Source organism: Equus caballus, chromosome 8 (assembly GCF_041296265.1).
Source record: "Equus caballus isolate H_3958 breed thoroughbred chromosome 8, TB-T2T, whole genome shotgun sequence".
NCBI lineage: Eukaryota > Metazoa > Chordata > Mammalia > Perissodactyla > Equidae > Equus > Equus caballus.
The window spans coordinates 46,149,645-46,162,514 of NC_091691.1; the positions used below are offsets into that span (position 1 = coordinate 46,149,645).

Sequence of the window (12,870 nt, forward strand, 5' to 3'; positions counted from 1 at the left end):
ATTTGGGATAATAGATGCGGCTGCCCTCCAAGCCATACTCCACCCTTCCTATCTTTTCATTGGGACCTTCTGCCTTGCAAAGAGGGGAAAGTTGTATGATGCCAGAAAAACCCTCCACTGGCCACCATCGGCCACTTCGGAGCATTGCCAGGTGAGCAAGGGGCCTGGGTCTTCAGAACCTCCTTTCTAAAAGAAGAATGCTTCTTATGAGGACTGTAGTGACATGGTAGGGTTTTGGGTCAAGGGGATTTGGGTGGGTGGGTTGGTTGGTTTTAACATAGTTATGATTTGCACACGAATATCCAAAACTTCCCCAAGGTAACTTGTCAAGGGATAATGGTTAGCTGCTTGAAGGATACTTTAATCTCAAAGTTTATTTTTTTTTTCTACTTTAAAAATAATTACTGGGGCCAGCCCAGTGGTGCAGCACTTTAGTTCACATGTTCTGCTTCGGTGGCCCAGGGTTCGCTGGTTCGGATCCCGGGTGGAGACATGGCACTGCTTGGCAAGCCATGCTGTGGTAGGCATCCCACATATAAAGTAGAGGAAGATGGGCATGGATGTTAGCTCAGGGCCAGTCTTCCTCAGCAAAAAGAGGAGGATTGGTGGCAGTTAGCTCAGGGCTAATCTTCCCCCCAAAAAAATTACTTTTGTGTGTCCTTTAAAAGTCATCTTTAAAACTGTTCTTCTTTTCTGGGCTGGCCCTGTAGCCTAGTGGTTAAGTTCAGCATGCTCCACTTTGGCGGCCCAGGTTCTTGGGTTCGGATCCTGGGTGTGGACCTACACCACTTGTCAGCCATGCTGTGGTGGTGACCCACATACAAAATGGAGGAAGATGGGCACAGGTGTTAGCTCAGGGCAAATCTTCCTCAGCAGAAAAATTAAAATAAATAAAACTGTCCTTTTCAATGAAGTTGAAAACTTGCACATAACAGTCTAATCTTTCTTTCCTTCTTTAGTTTTGAAAGATAATCTGTTTAATTTTCTGTCTACAACAGTCTGCAATAACTTTGGTTTCCTTTCCTATTGTAAAGGCAGAAGTAAAGTTTTATGCCACGAGCTGGTAATTTAAAAGAAAAACAGTTGCCTGAATATCAATCCCTTTGCATTTAATGCAGAGTTAGGTTAGTGTTGGTCCTTAAAAAAGATGGAAGGAGGTCAGGCCAGCATGGTCACACACTGCCAGGGCCCAGGGGGTTAGGGTTTGATGCAACAGCTAGCCACTGGGGTGGGCGTTGCAGAGACACTGGCATTGGCCCCAAATCCTAGACGGCGGCTACTCCTGCATGTCATGGCTCTGCGGACAATGAGGCAAGGAAGCTGTGAGCCCAGCAAGTAACTCATGCCTAAGACCGCTGCCTCTGCGCTTTTGACGCTCTACCCTGAGACGCTGCTGCACCATGGCGACCTCTGATTGTGGAATGCCATCACGGGCTCAAGGCAGTGCAAATAAACTGTTGTTCTTTTCTGTGCTTACTCTGAACCTATGTTCCTGTTTGGTTTAATTAAAATAGTAAATGATTCCTAGTTATTGCAGAAAATTACCCAAAACATTTATTATGGTGTTGGTCTAGTTAACTCCAGCTCTCTGGAATATGGTCACCCAGACACAGAGAATTTGGGGGGAGGGGGAAGCATATTTGATAAATATAAAGATGTCAAGAAATCTGGTCCAAAGATAATTTTTCAGGTTGTATCATAGGATTAAAATAAATTTACTTCAGTTTCCTGTAGTCTGATCTAGCATCTACAGTTAACTCATGTTCATTAACCATGACACAGAATCACTGGAGAAGGAACTTGAAATCCCTTCTGAATCATCAGGAGGATGTTAACACCATGTACTTTATTTCATTTTAGTTGTTAAAGTTCACAATCTATATATGTACAGTAATCAGGTGAATACTCTGAATATCCTATTTTCCAAAAATTCTTGAAGAGATGCTAAAAGTTTTCAGTATTATTTCTTAATAAAACATGTTTCCTGGTTTCTTTTAAAAAAAATATTTTGAACCTTGTCTCCATTTAGAAATTCTTCTTTGGAAGAACATGACATGAGTAAATCACACCCATCTCATAATGTTTTGGCAACAAATTTACTTTTTTTGCACATAATTTCTTAGTATTGCAGTAGAAACAATACTGCATGTTTTAAACATTTTGGATTTTTTCTAGGTTCTCCTCAAAATCTAAGTCTGTGGACAAATCAGATGAAGAACTACAATTTCCCAAAGAGTTAATGGAGGACTGGAGTACCATGGAGGTGTGTGTAGACTGCAAAAAGTTTATTTCGGAAATCATCAGTTCAAGCCGGCGTAGCCTGGTGTTGGCCAACAAAAGAGCACGATTAAAAAGGAAAACACAGTCTTTCTACATGTCCTCACCAGGCCCCACGGAATACTGCCCTTCAGAAAGGACTATCAATGAAATCTGAGCCCTGTGCCTTTCAGTTGCTTTTGTGTTGAGAGTCGGCATTAACGTGGGAGAACACTGAGCTGGACTGTCTCTCCTTGCCGTGGTTTTAGTTCATCGGCTTGAATTTGCATTAGATCAGGTTTTTGCTGCATCACATTGTTCCACAGACTGAATGCTGTGTTCATATCGATTGATGATACATGACAGGTCAGCCAATTGCTCGTTTGCACTGAGAGTACAATAGTTTGAAACCTGCTTTTGTGTGTGTGCATGGATTTGGAGGCCAGAAACTTTTTCCTTAGTTCACTTCCTTACTGTTCCTCAAGTAATTTTCTGACTAAGGCAAAAAGCTTCTCATTTGAGAAATCAGCCTGACACAGGGGTCGATGTTAGCACAGTTCTAAGCAGTAAGTCATATTGGCACTTCCACCTGACAGTGTTCCTATCCAGTGTCCACAGTGGTCCAGAGCCCTGCACAGGCCAGGTGCCTGGAGGCTGCAGGCTGTTTGCCGTCTCACAGCACAAAACCTAGAAGAATCTGCTCGTACTATTTAACTGGTCTTAAATTATTATTGGCTCTCAGATAGAGACTACAGGAGGGACTTGTTGCCTGCATTCTAGTGCAGAACATCTGAATAAGCTGCACACCCACGCGGGTGGCCACTTCCTCTGAGCTGCTGCATTTGCCCCGGTGTAATGGATCCGTGTCTTCTGAGCGGGTGACAGATTTTCCTTCCCTATCTTGAATGTATTATGGTTACTTGTAGTTTTATAATGGAGGTCTAAGAATTAAAGTTTTGTGGGAGTTGCAGGACAAAGGAAGGCTTAAATTTTGTCAAGAAGTTGAGTGTATTTTGGTTAACTATGGAAAGGGTTGTGACAGCATAAGGTGCCAGCTCTTGGCCCCAGTGCAAGGAATGAGCTGGAGCTCATCTATTTTCAACCTCGTTTTTCATAACTTTATAGTCTAGACATCACAACTAAATTAAGCCACAAATTGGTACCTAAGGTCTCAAACTGAAATTTATTTATTTTTATAAATGAATTTTAAAAGAAAAAAACATTGTCTAGTTCTTTTAAAATTACAAGAAAATTAACCTGCTGATAGGCTTTTTGGATGCTTTTTGCACAAGTTTTCCTTGTAAACGATGTGAGTGAGTAGGGTGGGTCTTTGATAAGGTAGGTTGGAGGGTAGTAGCATTGTTTACCTGAAATTTCTCAGCTTGTTTGGCCCATACCATGGGCTATACTTTATTATTTTGGTATGCTTAGAAATGACCAACCAATCAAATTGCCATTAATGTCTGGAAAATCAGTTACTGCACATGCGCAATAATTTCCTAAAAGCTATAGGACACATCTGTAGCCAACACTACGACAGCACCATTTAATAAAAGGCATGGCAGTCACATTTTATACCACATCAAAACACAGTAACATTTCTATATTAAATAACAGTAATACCTCAAAACTGCTCTGGAAGTAGTTTTTAATGGATTGAAATTTCCAATTTAGTAAGTGGCTTAAAGTTACTTATACTTATGAAATAAACTTTACCAACTGACTAAAATAATGCATGTTAACAGTTCATCTGTATTTGCATGTAAAAGTGGACCACCAGAAAACCCTTATTGATTATGCAAATATTTAAATTATTTTAAAGACTCTTGGTTAAGAGCTTTAAACATTATATTGGGTGAATCTCGTTTATAAAATTTTCCAAAGGACTATTTGAACACTCTAGCCCAGATGGTTTGGGGGGAGATGCACCCTTTGAAGGCCCCAGGCACGAGCCTCTAAATGACTACCAGAAAGGGCGCAAGGGAGGGGAATGGTATTTGTATATGTACACAGACAGGACCTAGGGATAGTGTGCTTGTTAAAATAATAACTAGTTTGCTGTTATTAAAACATGAGAAACTAAACCCCCAAATGAGAATTTCATCCACATTCACAAGGCAAATAGCTAGCACATCTCGATCTTTGACTTCACTTCTTCAGGTTTATGGTACTGTGTAGGCTGATTTGGGCATTATGATGACCTCTTACCAGAGCATTAGAATGTAAATCCTTCAACAGCATTAACAGAGTTTGCCAAGTGCATTAAAGAGATCATCCACTTGATTGATCTTGTAGACATACATGAGACAATGTGCAGAAAATAGTGTAAGAAAAGGGCACATGGCACAGTTAAAATTGTATAAATCAAATTAGCATCACTTTTTGGTGCCAAAACAATTTCTTGCATTTAACTCTCCCTTATCCATGACATGTACCCAGCACCTTAACTGAGTTAGGTAATTTCCAGAGGGTAATTCATTAACAGCTTGTGGAGTGTGGTTTTATAATTCTTAGACTAGTCTGACCTTAAGCCTATCTCCCTTCTTACTACTAAAATAACACACCTTCAGTGTTCCTCTTTGTCCTGGTTTCCGGCTAATGCTGCATTTACTTCTGATCCAACAACAAAAATGTTGTTGGCTGACTGGTCTCAGCTGGAGCCTGCTGTCTTAGCGCTCGTGTGCACACCTGAGCAGTCCTCCCTCCGCACATCCCCCAGCTCTCACCCTAGCTCCCTCCAGGCTCAAGCACCATTCCTTTTGTCTCAGACCTCACAAATTCACCCTGTTGGGAGACCTCTATTTCCTTCCCCATGGCTTAACTTTCTATCAGTGACAGAGTAGATAAGAAACTTGTAAATACTGTAATATATTTATTAATATTGGAAAGGCATTCATTCAGTGGACAGTGGGGATTAACTCTCCCAAAGCAAGCAAAAATTAAATCAAGTAATTGATACGTACATTGACTTAACAGTCTTACTAGAGTTCAGGTCTTAAGCCTTTCAAATTAAACCAGAAGGTTGCTATGTAGGAGTTTTAAAAATGATCTTACATTTGAAGAGAGTATGTGATTAGCACCATGAACTCATACCATGAATTTTTTAAGGCTCTTATTTTTCTAACTGTATTAATAAATATAGGGCTGGATTTTAGGTGTCACATAGGAGATATGAAAGTTTTAAATTATGTTGCTATTTGCTAAAGCAAAATAGCAGAAAATTTTGTACATGCAGAACTCCTGAAGGGCCATGAAGAAATGTGTATACTGACTGGACTTTGACCTGGCTTCCTGTGTGTATAAAAATCAAGGTATTGCTGGCATTCAGGGTGACATGACGGTACTAAACGTTTTCCATTAAAGTCTTTTATTTTAAAATTTATCTAGGGAAAAATAAAATGGCTTTCCATCATACCTTTTGTGTGAGTTCCTACTGTAAAATGGTGATGTCTTGTGGTAACTAGCTATCAGAAACTACCTAGGGTGGGAAGGCAAGATACTTTTATCATCAGCAGCTTACAATCAGTTTGAGAAATACAGTCTAACAAGGACCACACTGAGGAAAATAAATAAAAATGGAGCCACTGCCATAACTCTAGCTGTGTTGCCAAGGAGCCATAACTCCTTTTTTACCTCAACAGGGTAGAAAATTAAGATTCTATTAATAGTAAATAACATTTTATTATATAAGAAGTCACATATATGGAGAAAAATTGTATATAGAAAGATAAAGCTTTTATATATTTTTTCTAAATAGAATGCCTCATTCCTAAAATGCCCCATGGTAAGAAAATTTCTTGTTGTATTTAAATTGCTTGAGAAAAAATTAGGAAGATTAAACCCAGAATGAACTTGGGAAAGTTCTTATGTTTATATGTTAACTAAATAGAGAGCATCATTTAAGATATTTACATATCTTAAGTATTACATGATACTGAGTTTGATAATATTTCATTGACACAAGCTATTCCCTTATCTGCCAGACATATTTTAGGAGCTTCCTCTGAAGTTTGTCTGTGAGATGTGTATAACTAGACATGTGTGTGTGTGTCTAGCTCATAATCCACGTGTTCACTGACTTGCTTAGTCTAAGTCAGAGTCCTTGCCTCGTGCATCCTGGATTCCAGAGAGATAGAAAATTCAGGTACCATAAAGGGAAAGCTTTGGGTAACTCTTATTTAACTATATCTTTCCTTGCCAGCTCCAGTGAAGGAAAAGATGTATAGTTAGCTGTAAATCATCTCTAGAATTTCAAAAAGAGACCTACTTTTAGGAAAGGGCTTGATTGCACATATTATGTGTTTAAAGACTCCAGTTCTGCTATCTCTGCAGAATGTGCAGGCACACATACACACGCTCACACACACACATACACACACAGAGATGTTCACTATGATGCTCCTCCTTCCCTCTTGTCAGCCAAAGGCCTATGTCTAGAAACATCTCCCTTTGCCCACTCAAAGAAGTTTAAGAGCTAAGCACTTACTTCTGCCCACCCTAATTCAACGTTCAGGGGGAATTTCCTGGCAGGTTAAATTTGCACTATTATTCTGGCTCATTCCATTAAAATGTATATGATGTATAATTTCTGTATTTAGTAGTATTCTTACTGTGCAAAAAATTCTGCAGCTCTGTCTCTGCTGTTAGATTTTGATGCTGGTGGCCACTGAAATCTGAGCCACTAAAGCAGTGGAAGTACAAGGGCTTCAGAACTGACATGACACAGCTCTTGAAAAGCGGGCTCTTGAAAAATGGGGCATTAAGAAGTACCTTTACGTCCCTGGGGCTTAAGAGCTGAAGAATCATCTGGATGTTTGAACCTATGCTAAGTCTGACATAACTTAGCATTCAGATTTCTTTTGCCACCTAGAGGGCCAGACACTGGGCGCCTTGTGCTAGGAATGCTCTTGCGAGCTGCTCTCGTGAATCTTATGTCTGCGAACTGAAGAGAAAGGGAAACTCCGTCCCCTCGGGCGTGGCCAGCAAGGAGGGCCAGCCTTGAGCAAGCTTGCCCTTCTGTACATTCCTCTTTGCCTCGGTGTTCCCTTGTGACTGCAGGAATCATCTGCTGTCTCCTGGCCTACCTACCTCCCAGTCCCTTTCCCTAGAGTGACACAACAGAGAACATCACATCCCAACTCCTCCAGGACCAGCACTGTTTAGGAGAGTGGAAATGCCAAAGAGGAGGATTTCTGTAGAGCTAACCTGAACATCAAGTTCCTACGCAAACAGTGTAAAAGCTGTAGGAAAGTGTGGCGGAAAGAGAGAAGGGACACTAGATTCTGCACAGGCCAATCTTCTGAACATTGCAGCCACTGCAGTATACAACCTAATCCTGTAAACAGAAAACAGAATAACTTCTACTTTTAAAGGGAAGAAACTTTATCTTAGGCTTCTTTTCTTTGGGGATGCCTAAGATTTCAGCTTGCCCACCAAGGAAAGGAATGTGACAAGATAAAAAGCTCCTCGGGTCATCCTACCACAATCTCCAGGTCGCTTCAGAAGTCAGATCCACAGAATATAAACTTGGATTAAGCACTGTGAGTATAAACGGCTGGACACTCCCACCTCCAAGTGGCTTCTATGACAGCCTAACATATTCCTCAGGTGTAGCCAATGGTAGACACCCCTCCTTCATAGTAAGAACTGGCTGTCTCTCTCTCCCAAAATAGTATTCACTAGCAAAAAGGACTTTCTGGGACCAAAAAGCTTTCATCCTGACAGCTGAAAAAGAACTTGTCTATAATTAGCAAAGCAGCTTCTTCCAGCAGTGCCTGGTTTCAAGTATCTGAAATGGTTCTAACTAAATTGTGCTCCAGCTTGGCAGCAAACAGCTGTCTGACATTGGGAAAATGCCTTAAATTTCCAGGCTTCAGTTTCTTCAATTTTAAAGCAAGGGTGTTGGACAGAGTGGTCTCTGAGGTCACCTCTAACCAGAGAGAGAGAAAACACACTGGATGAAACAACCAGTACTCCACAGGTACTGACCAGGAAATAACTGAGAACTTGAGCCAACTGTAATGAGAAATTAGGAAAATCTGTGCGTCCAAGCCAGCCTTTTACTGAAGTGAATGTGAAATGACTGATACTTTCTAAACAGTATTTTTCTGTGTTGATGACAAACCTGATCATGTATGTTACATAAATGCAAGAAAAAGTGCAAAATATATTTTAAACTTGGGGAGGCAAATTCAGCTTTACTAATTGCTACAAAGAACCTTAGTCTGTCTCCCAAAATTAAAAAGCAAAACTACAGAAAGATGAGTTGACATATATTAAAAACAGACAAAAAACAAACCAACCCCTTTGCACCAGCCGTTTTGCATCAGCAACATCCGCTGACTGGTGGTTCATCTCCCAACCCTGCACAATGGAAAGACCTTGTCTGTCTTGGTAAGTCTTTGTTCCCCCAGTGTGATGTGTATTCTGTTGGAGACCTAAAGAGAAGCAAGTAACCACAGGGGCAAATACATATTACAGACTATTTAAATTGCATTAAAAGGAAACAAAAGTACAGACAACTCTTGTCATCCAGCTTGGTCAAAGAAATGGTTACCACAGCTATAGGGAGACCCCAATATAATACACCTCTCATGTGTAGTAATGGGATCTCTAGCCAAGAAGCTTGTCTCTGGCCCTCAGTACTGTAGACCTCCTCACTGCCTGAGCTCTCCTCACCAAATCTGATCTCTACTGTTGACTTTTTTAGAGCTGAAAGTGATCCAAAAAGACATTCAGTCCACCCTCCAGCCAATGGCAAGCTCTTGGCTCTGTTTAAACATGTTCAGGACCAGGCAGACACTTATTCTCTGTGCAGTTCCATCATTGAACAGATCTAATTATTGGGAAGTTCAGCACTTGTGTAGTGTACTCCCACTGTTTACTCTCTGGTTCCGCCTGATGTGGTTCTACAGAGTGTACCTACTCTCCCTTCCAAGTGGCTGCCTTAAAATAGCTTCTTAATTCTCGTGTCTCTCTGTAACACTTCCTACTCCTCCTTACTCCCTTCTGCATTTTCTTTTTCTCCATTGCATTTAGCACCTAACAACCTACTACCTTGTTCCATGAAGACAGGGATCTTTGTCAGATTTCTTTACTGCCACATCCCCAGTTTCTGGAAAAAATATCTGGCATGTAACAGATGCTCAATAAATGTTAGTGAATGAATGAACAGGTTCAATCTGGAAATGAGAATAAGTGAGAAATACAAAAATGAAAACATGTCTTCAAAACAATTGATGCAGTGTGTTATCCGTGCTCTTTAACAGATAAATGCCACGCACAGCCCTTGTGTTTTTCCTTTAAGTTAGGAGTACAATTCTAAGGCGACAAATCACTGCAGCCCTCAAATAGCGACTTAGACTAGAGAAGCTTGTGTCAGCAGCTCACGTCATTAACAGGTTGACCTGGAGCTCCCAGAAACCCTACTTGCCAGTCTGGGTTTCCTATCCCACTCTTGTAAATGCCACTCATCGCATGTTCCTCTCTGGGCGCTCTTCCACTTCCAGGATTCCTCAGTGGAGTCACCTTGCACAGCCCTGCCTCCCTGACCCAGCTTTTTGCCATTACCAGATTGATACGCAGATGGATAAAAACCCTGGAGACCTGTCACTGAAGCTGCTACATACATGCAAAGTGTATATTTATCAGTAACGAGTTCATACTCATTAAGTTTGTACTACTTGACTCTTATACAGTATGGTAGTTACCTCTTACTGGTAATCATAGCATTTTGATTAAAATTTGTGTGCCAACTAGGCTGAAATAAAAAATATTAAACTATGTCAAATTTGTCATATTAAAACAGTTTGACCAACAAAGGAAGGAAGGATATGAAGGTAAGCTTTATGATATTAGATATTCTGTGTTGTATTACTATTAATACACAATTTTAAAAATATTTCGCTCATTTTCAGTAACTAATAATTGCTACCAGTTATTGAGCACTTGCTCTATATCAGATACTATGTTAAGCACCCTCAGCCACATTATGTTCTTTAACATCTAACTGTGAAGTGCTGTTCATATCTTCTTTTATAGACAGGAAACTGGAATCCAGTCATGCATCACTTAACAATGGGATGCATTCTGAGAGGTGATTTCCTCATTGTGTGATCATCATAGAGTGTCCTTACACAAACCTACCTGGTATAGCCTATGCACACCTAGGCCATATGGTGCTGATCTTATGGGACCACCGTTGTATATGCGGTCTCTTATTGACCGAAATGTCATTACGCGGCACATGACTGTGGCAAGGTGGTCATTTGCCCAAGGTCAAACCACTAGCCCAGGATCAAACCTGAGGTCTCTCCACTTCCAAAGCTGTGCTCATAACCCTGCTGCATTTCCAGCTGCCTTTGCTACTAAGTGCTATGATCCTGAACCCAGTCCTCAAGTCACCCAAGCACTTAAGGAATGCCCAGTGCATGCAAAATAGAACATCTCATCTTGTCTCCTGAAGAACTTGAAACTGGTCAAATACATATGTGAAAAGTTAAAAAAAAATAGTCCAAGGCAACATAAACCTCTAGGAATTTATAGGAAGCTGTGAGCTGGTGTCAGTCAAGGGCAGCCTTATGGAAGTAGATTTTAAAGTGGGTTCCGAGGAGGGAGAGGACCAAGGATTTCCCAAGTGCAGTGCGATGACCACCTGCACTGGGATCATCTGGGCCATTGCTCGGCCTTGGTTTTGACTTTTTCCAAAAAGGAAGGAGAAACCTCTCTAGCTTTTGAATCAAAAGAAAGTTATGACAGGATTATTTTCAAGTAATTTGACAAGAAATGGAACGGAATGAAAGGGAGAGCAGTTATAGAAGATGATTGCACAAATTTTGTATAAAGTGAAGGATTAGTTATCTATGGCTACAAATCAAATTACCCCCAAACTCTGGACTTGAACAATAAACATTTATTATCTCACAATTTTCTCTGGGTCAGAGATCAGGAGCAGCTTTAGCGGGGTAGCTCTGGCCTGGGGTCTCTCACGAGGTTGCAGTCAAGATGTTAGCTGAAGTTGCTGTTAGCTGAAGGCTTCACTGGGGCTAGAGGATCTGCTCCCAAATGGCTCCTCACTCAGCTCTTGCTGTGTGGGCCTCTCTGTCGGGCTCCTCTAGTGTCCTCACTACATGGCAGCTGGCTTGCCCCGGAGCAAGTGATGCAGGAGCGAGCAAGGTGCAAGCCGCAATGTCTTTTATGACTTGACCTGGGAAGTCACACACCATCGTGGAATATTCCGCAGTATTCCACTGACCCTACAGGTCAGCCTGCTCAGGGTAGAGAAGACTACACGCAGGGATGGTCACGACATGGGGCAGCCTCCTCGGGGGCTGTCTTGGAAGCTGGCTACCCCAGGTGATAAGCACCTAAAACCAGACTGGGACAGTGAACGTGAGAAGACAGAATTGATCTGAGACCTTTTAAAGGAGTATTCAGTTTCCAAATGGCTATGGAGAGAAAGAGCAGGAGGAAGTCTTAAAGAACTTGGGTTTTGTATTTGGGAAATAGAAGTAGCACTAATTAGAAATGGCGGAAAGAGGAGCAGTTTGGTGGAAGGGACCAAATTTACTTTGATTTATGTTGATTGAGAGATGCAGTGGAATCTCTAGGGAACAGGTTGGCTTCACAGAAACTTCTTCTATGCAGGACCAGATAGTAAATATTTCAGGTTTTATGGGCCTCATTCAGTCTCTGTCGAATCCTCAGCTGCAGGGGGGGATTTTATTTACAGCCCCTTAAAAATGCAAAACACATTCTTAGCTCACAGGCTGTTGTCTGCCAACCGCTGCCCTTAGCAAACTCTCCTATAACAGCTGAAAACACAAGCACAGAACAGATAAGAAGGGAGGGCCCGAAATGCAAGCCAGTGCTGAGTCAGCACTCACTCCTTTCTTACTGCTCGCCTCTCTTACTGTTGGCAGTCAACTCTAGTTGTAAGTGATTATAAAAGTTAAAAAAAAAAAATACCCTCACTAAAAAAGTATGTTCCATCAATGAAGCCCAGTGTTCCCCCCAGGGACTCCGCAGCCCAGTGACAACCCGTCGACGCGCCAGCACCAGCAGGAACTGCACTGTGTACCGGGTGCCACCAGGCCGGCGCTGAGTCTCTTCACATCTGGTTTGATCCTTTGAGGTAGGTATCAGTGTCTACACTTTACAGACGAGAAAACCAAAGCTCCATGGTCACGTTTGCTCCTGCGCACCTATAATCCAATGGCTGGCCCACAAAGGGCACTCTCCTCAGGCACTAAAGTCACCAGAATAACCCTACCTCTTCTTTGGGTACTGAAGTTGTAACAGAACTACAAAGACTGGTTCGTAATATATTGAGCATTCACTGAGGCTCAGCCGTAATTAGGGATCTGCTAGGGCAGACTGTTCAGGAAAAAAAATGGAAGTCATAACATAGACACCCAGCAGTTAACTCCTCTGTCAAAGCACGCCCGCCCCCTCCTTAGCAGGGGGACAGAAATGCTGGCGGCAGTCACACTCTTGAGAAGACAAAAAGCCACTGCCGAATTAGACAGATACAGTTATAATGGCTGGTTCTAATGCCAAATGAGTGCAAGAGTCTTCAAAGAATATTTAGTACCATCACTTTGCCTACCAGAGGGG

General features: G+C 41.7%; 1 protein-coding gene across 11 annotated transcripts in view; it reads left to right on the plus strand.

The window, feature by feature from the left end:
- The window catches only part of SPIRE1 (spire type actin nucleation factor 1), a 216,445-nt gene extending 210,775 nt beyond the window's left edge, over positions 1-5,670 (plus strand). For all 11 annotated transcript variants that reach the window (XM_070220660.1, XM_070220659.1, XM_023648211.2 and 8 more), the window contains 2 exons: positions 15-151; positions 2,176-5,670. In XM_070220660.1, the coding sequence (XP_070076761.1) occupies positions 15-151; positions 2,176-2,434 (396 nt within the window). In that variant the 3' untranslated portion in view covers positions 2,435-5,670. The remainder of the gene's footprint in view (positions 1-14; positions 152-2,175) is intronic.
- Positions 5,671-12,870: the final 7,200 nt, after the last annotated feature.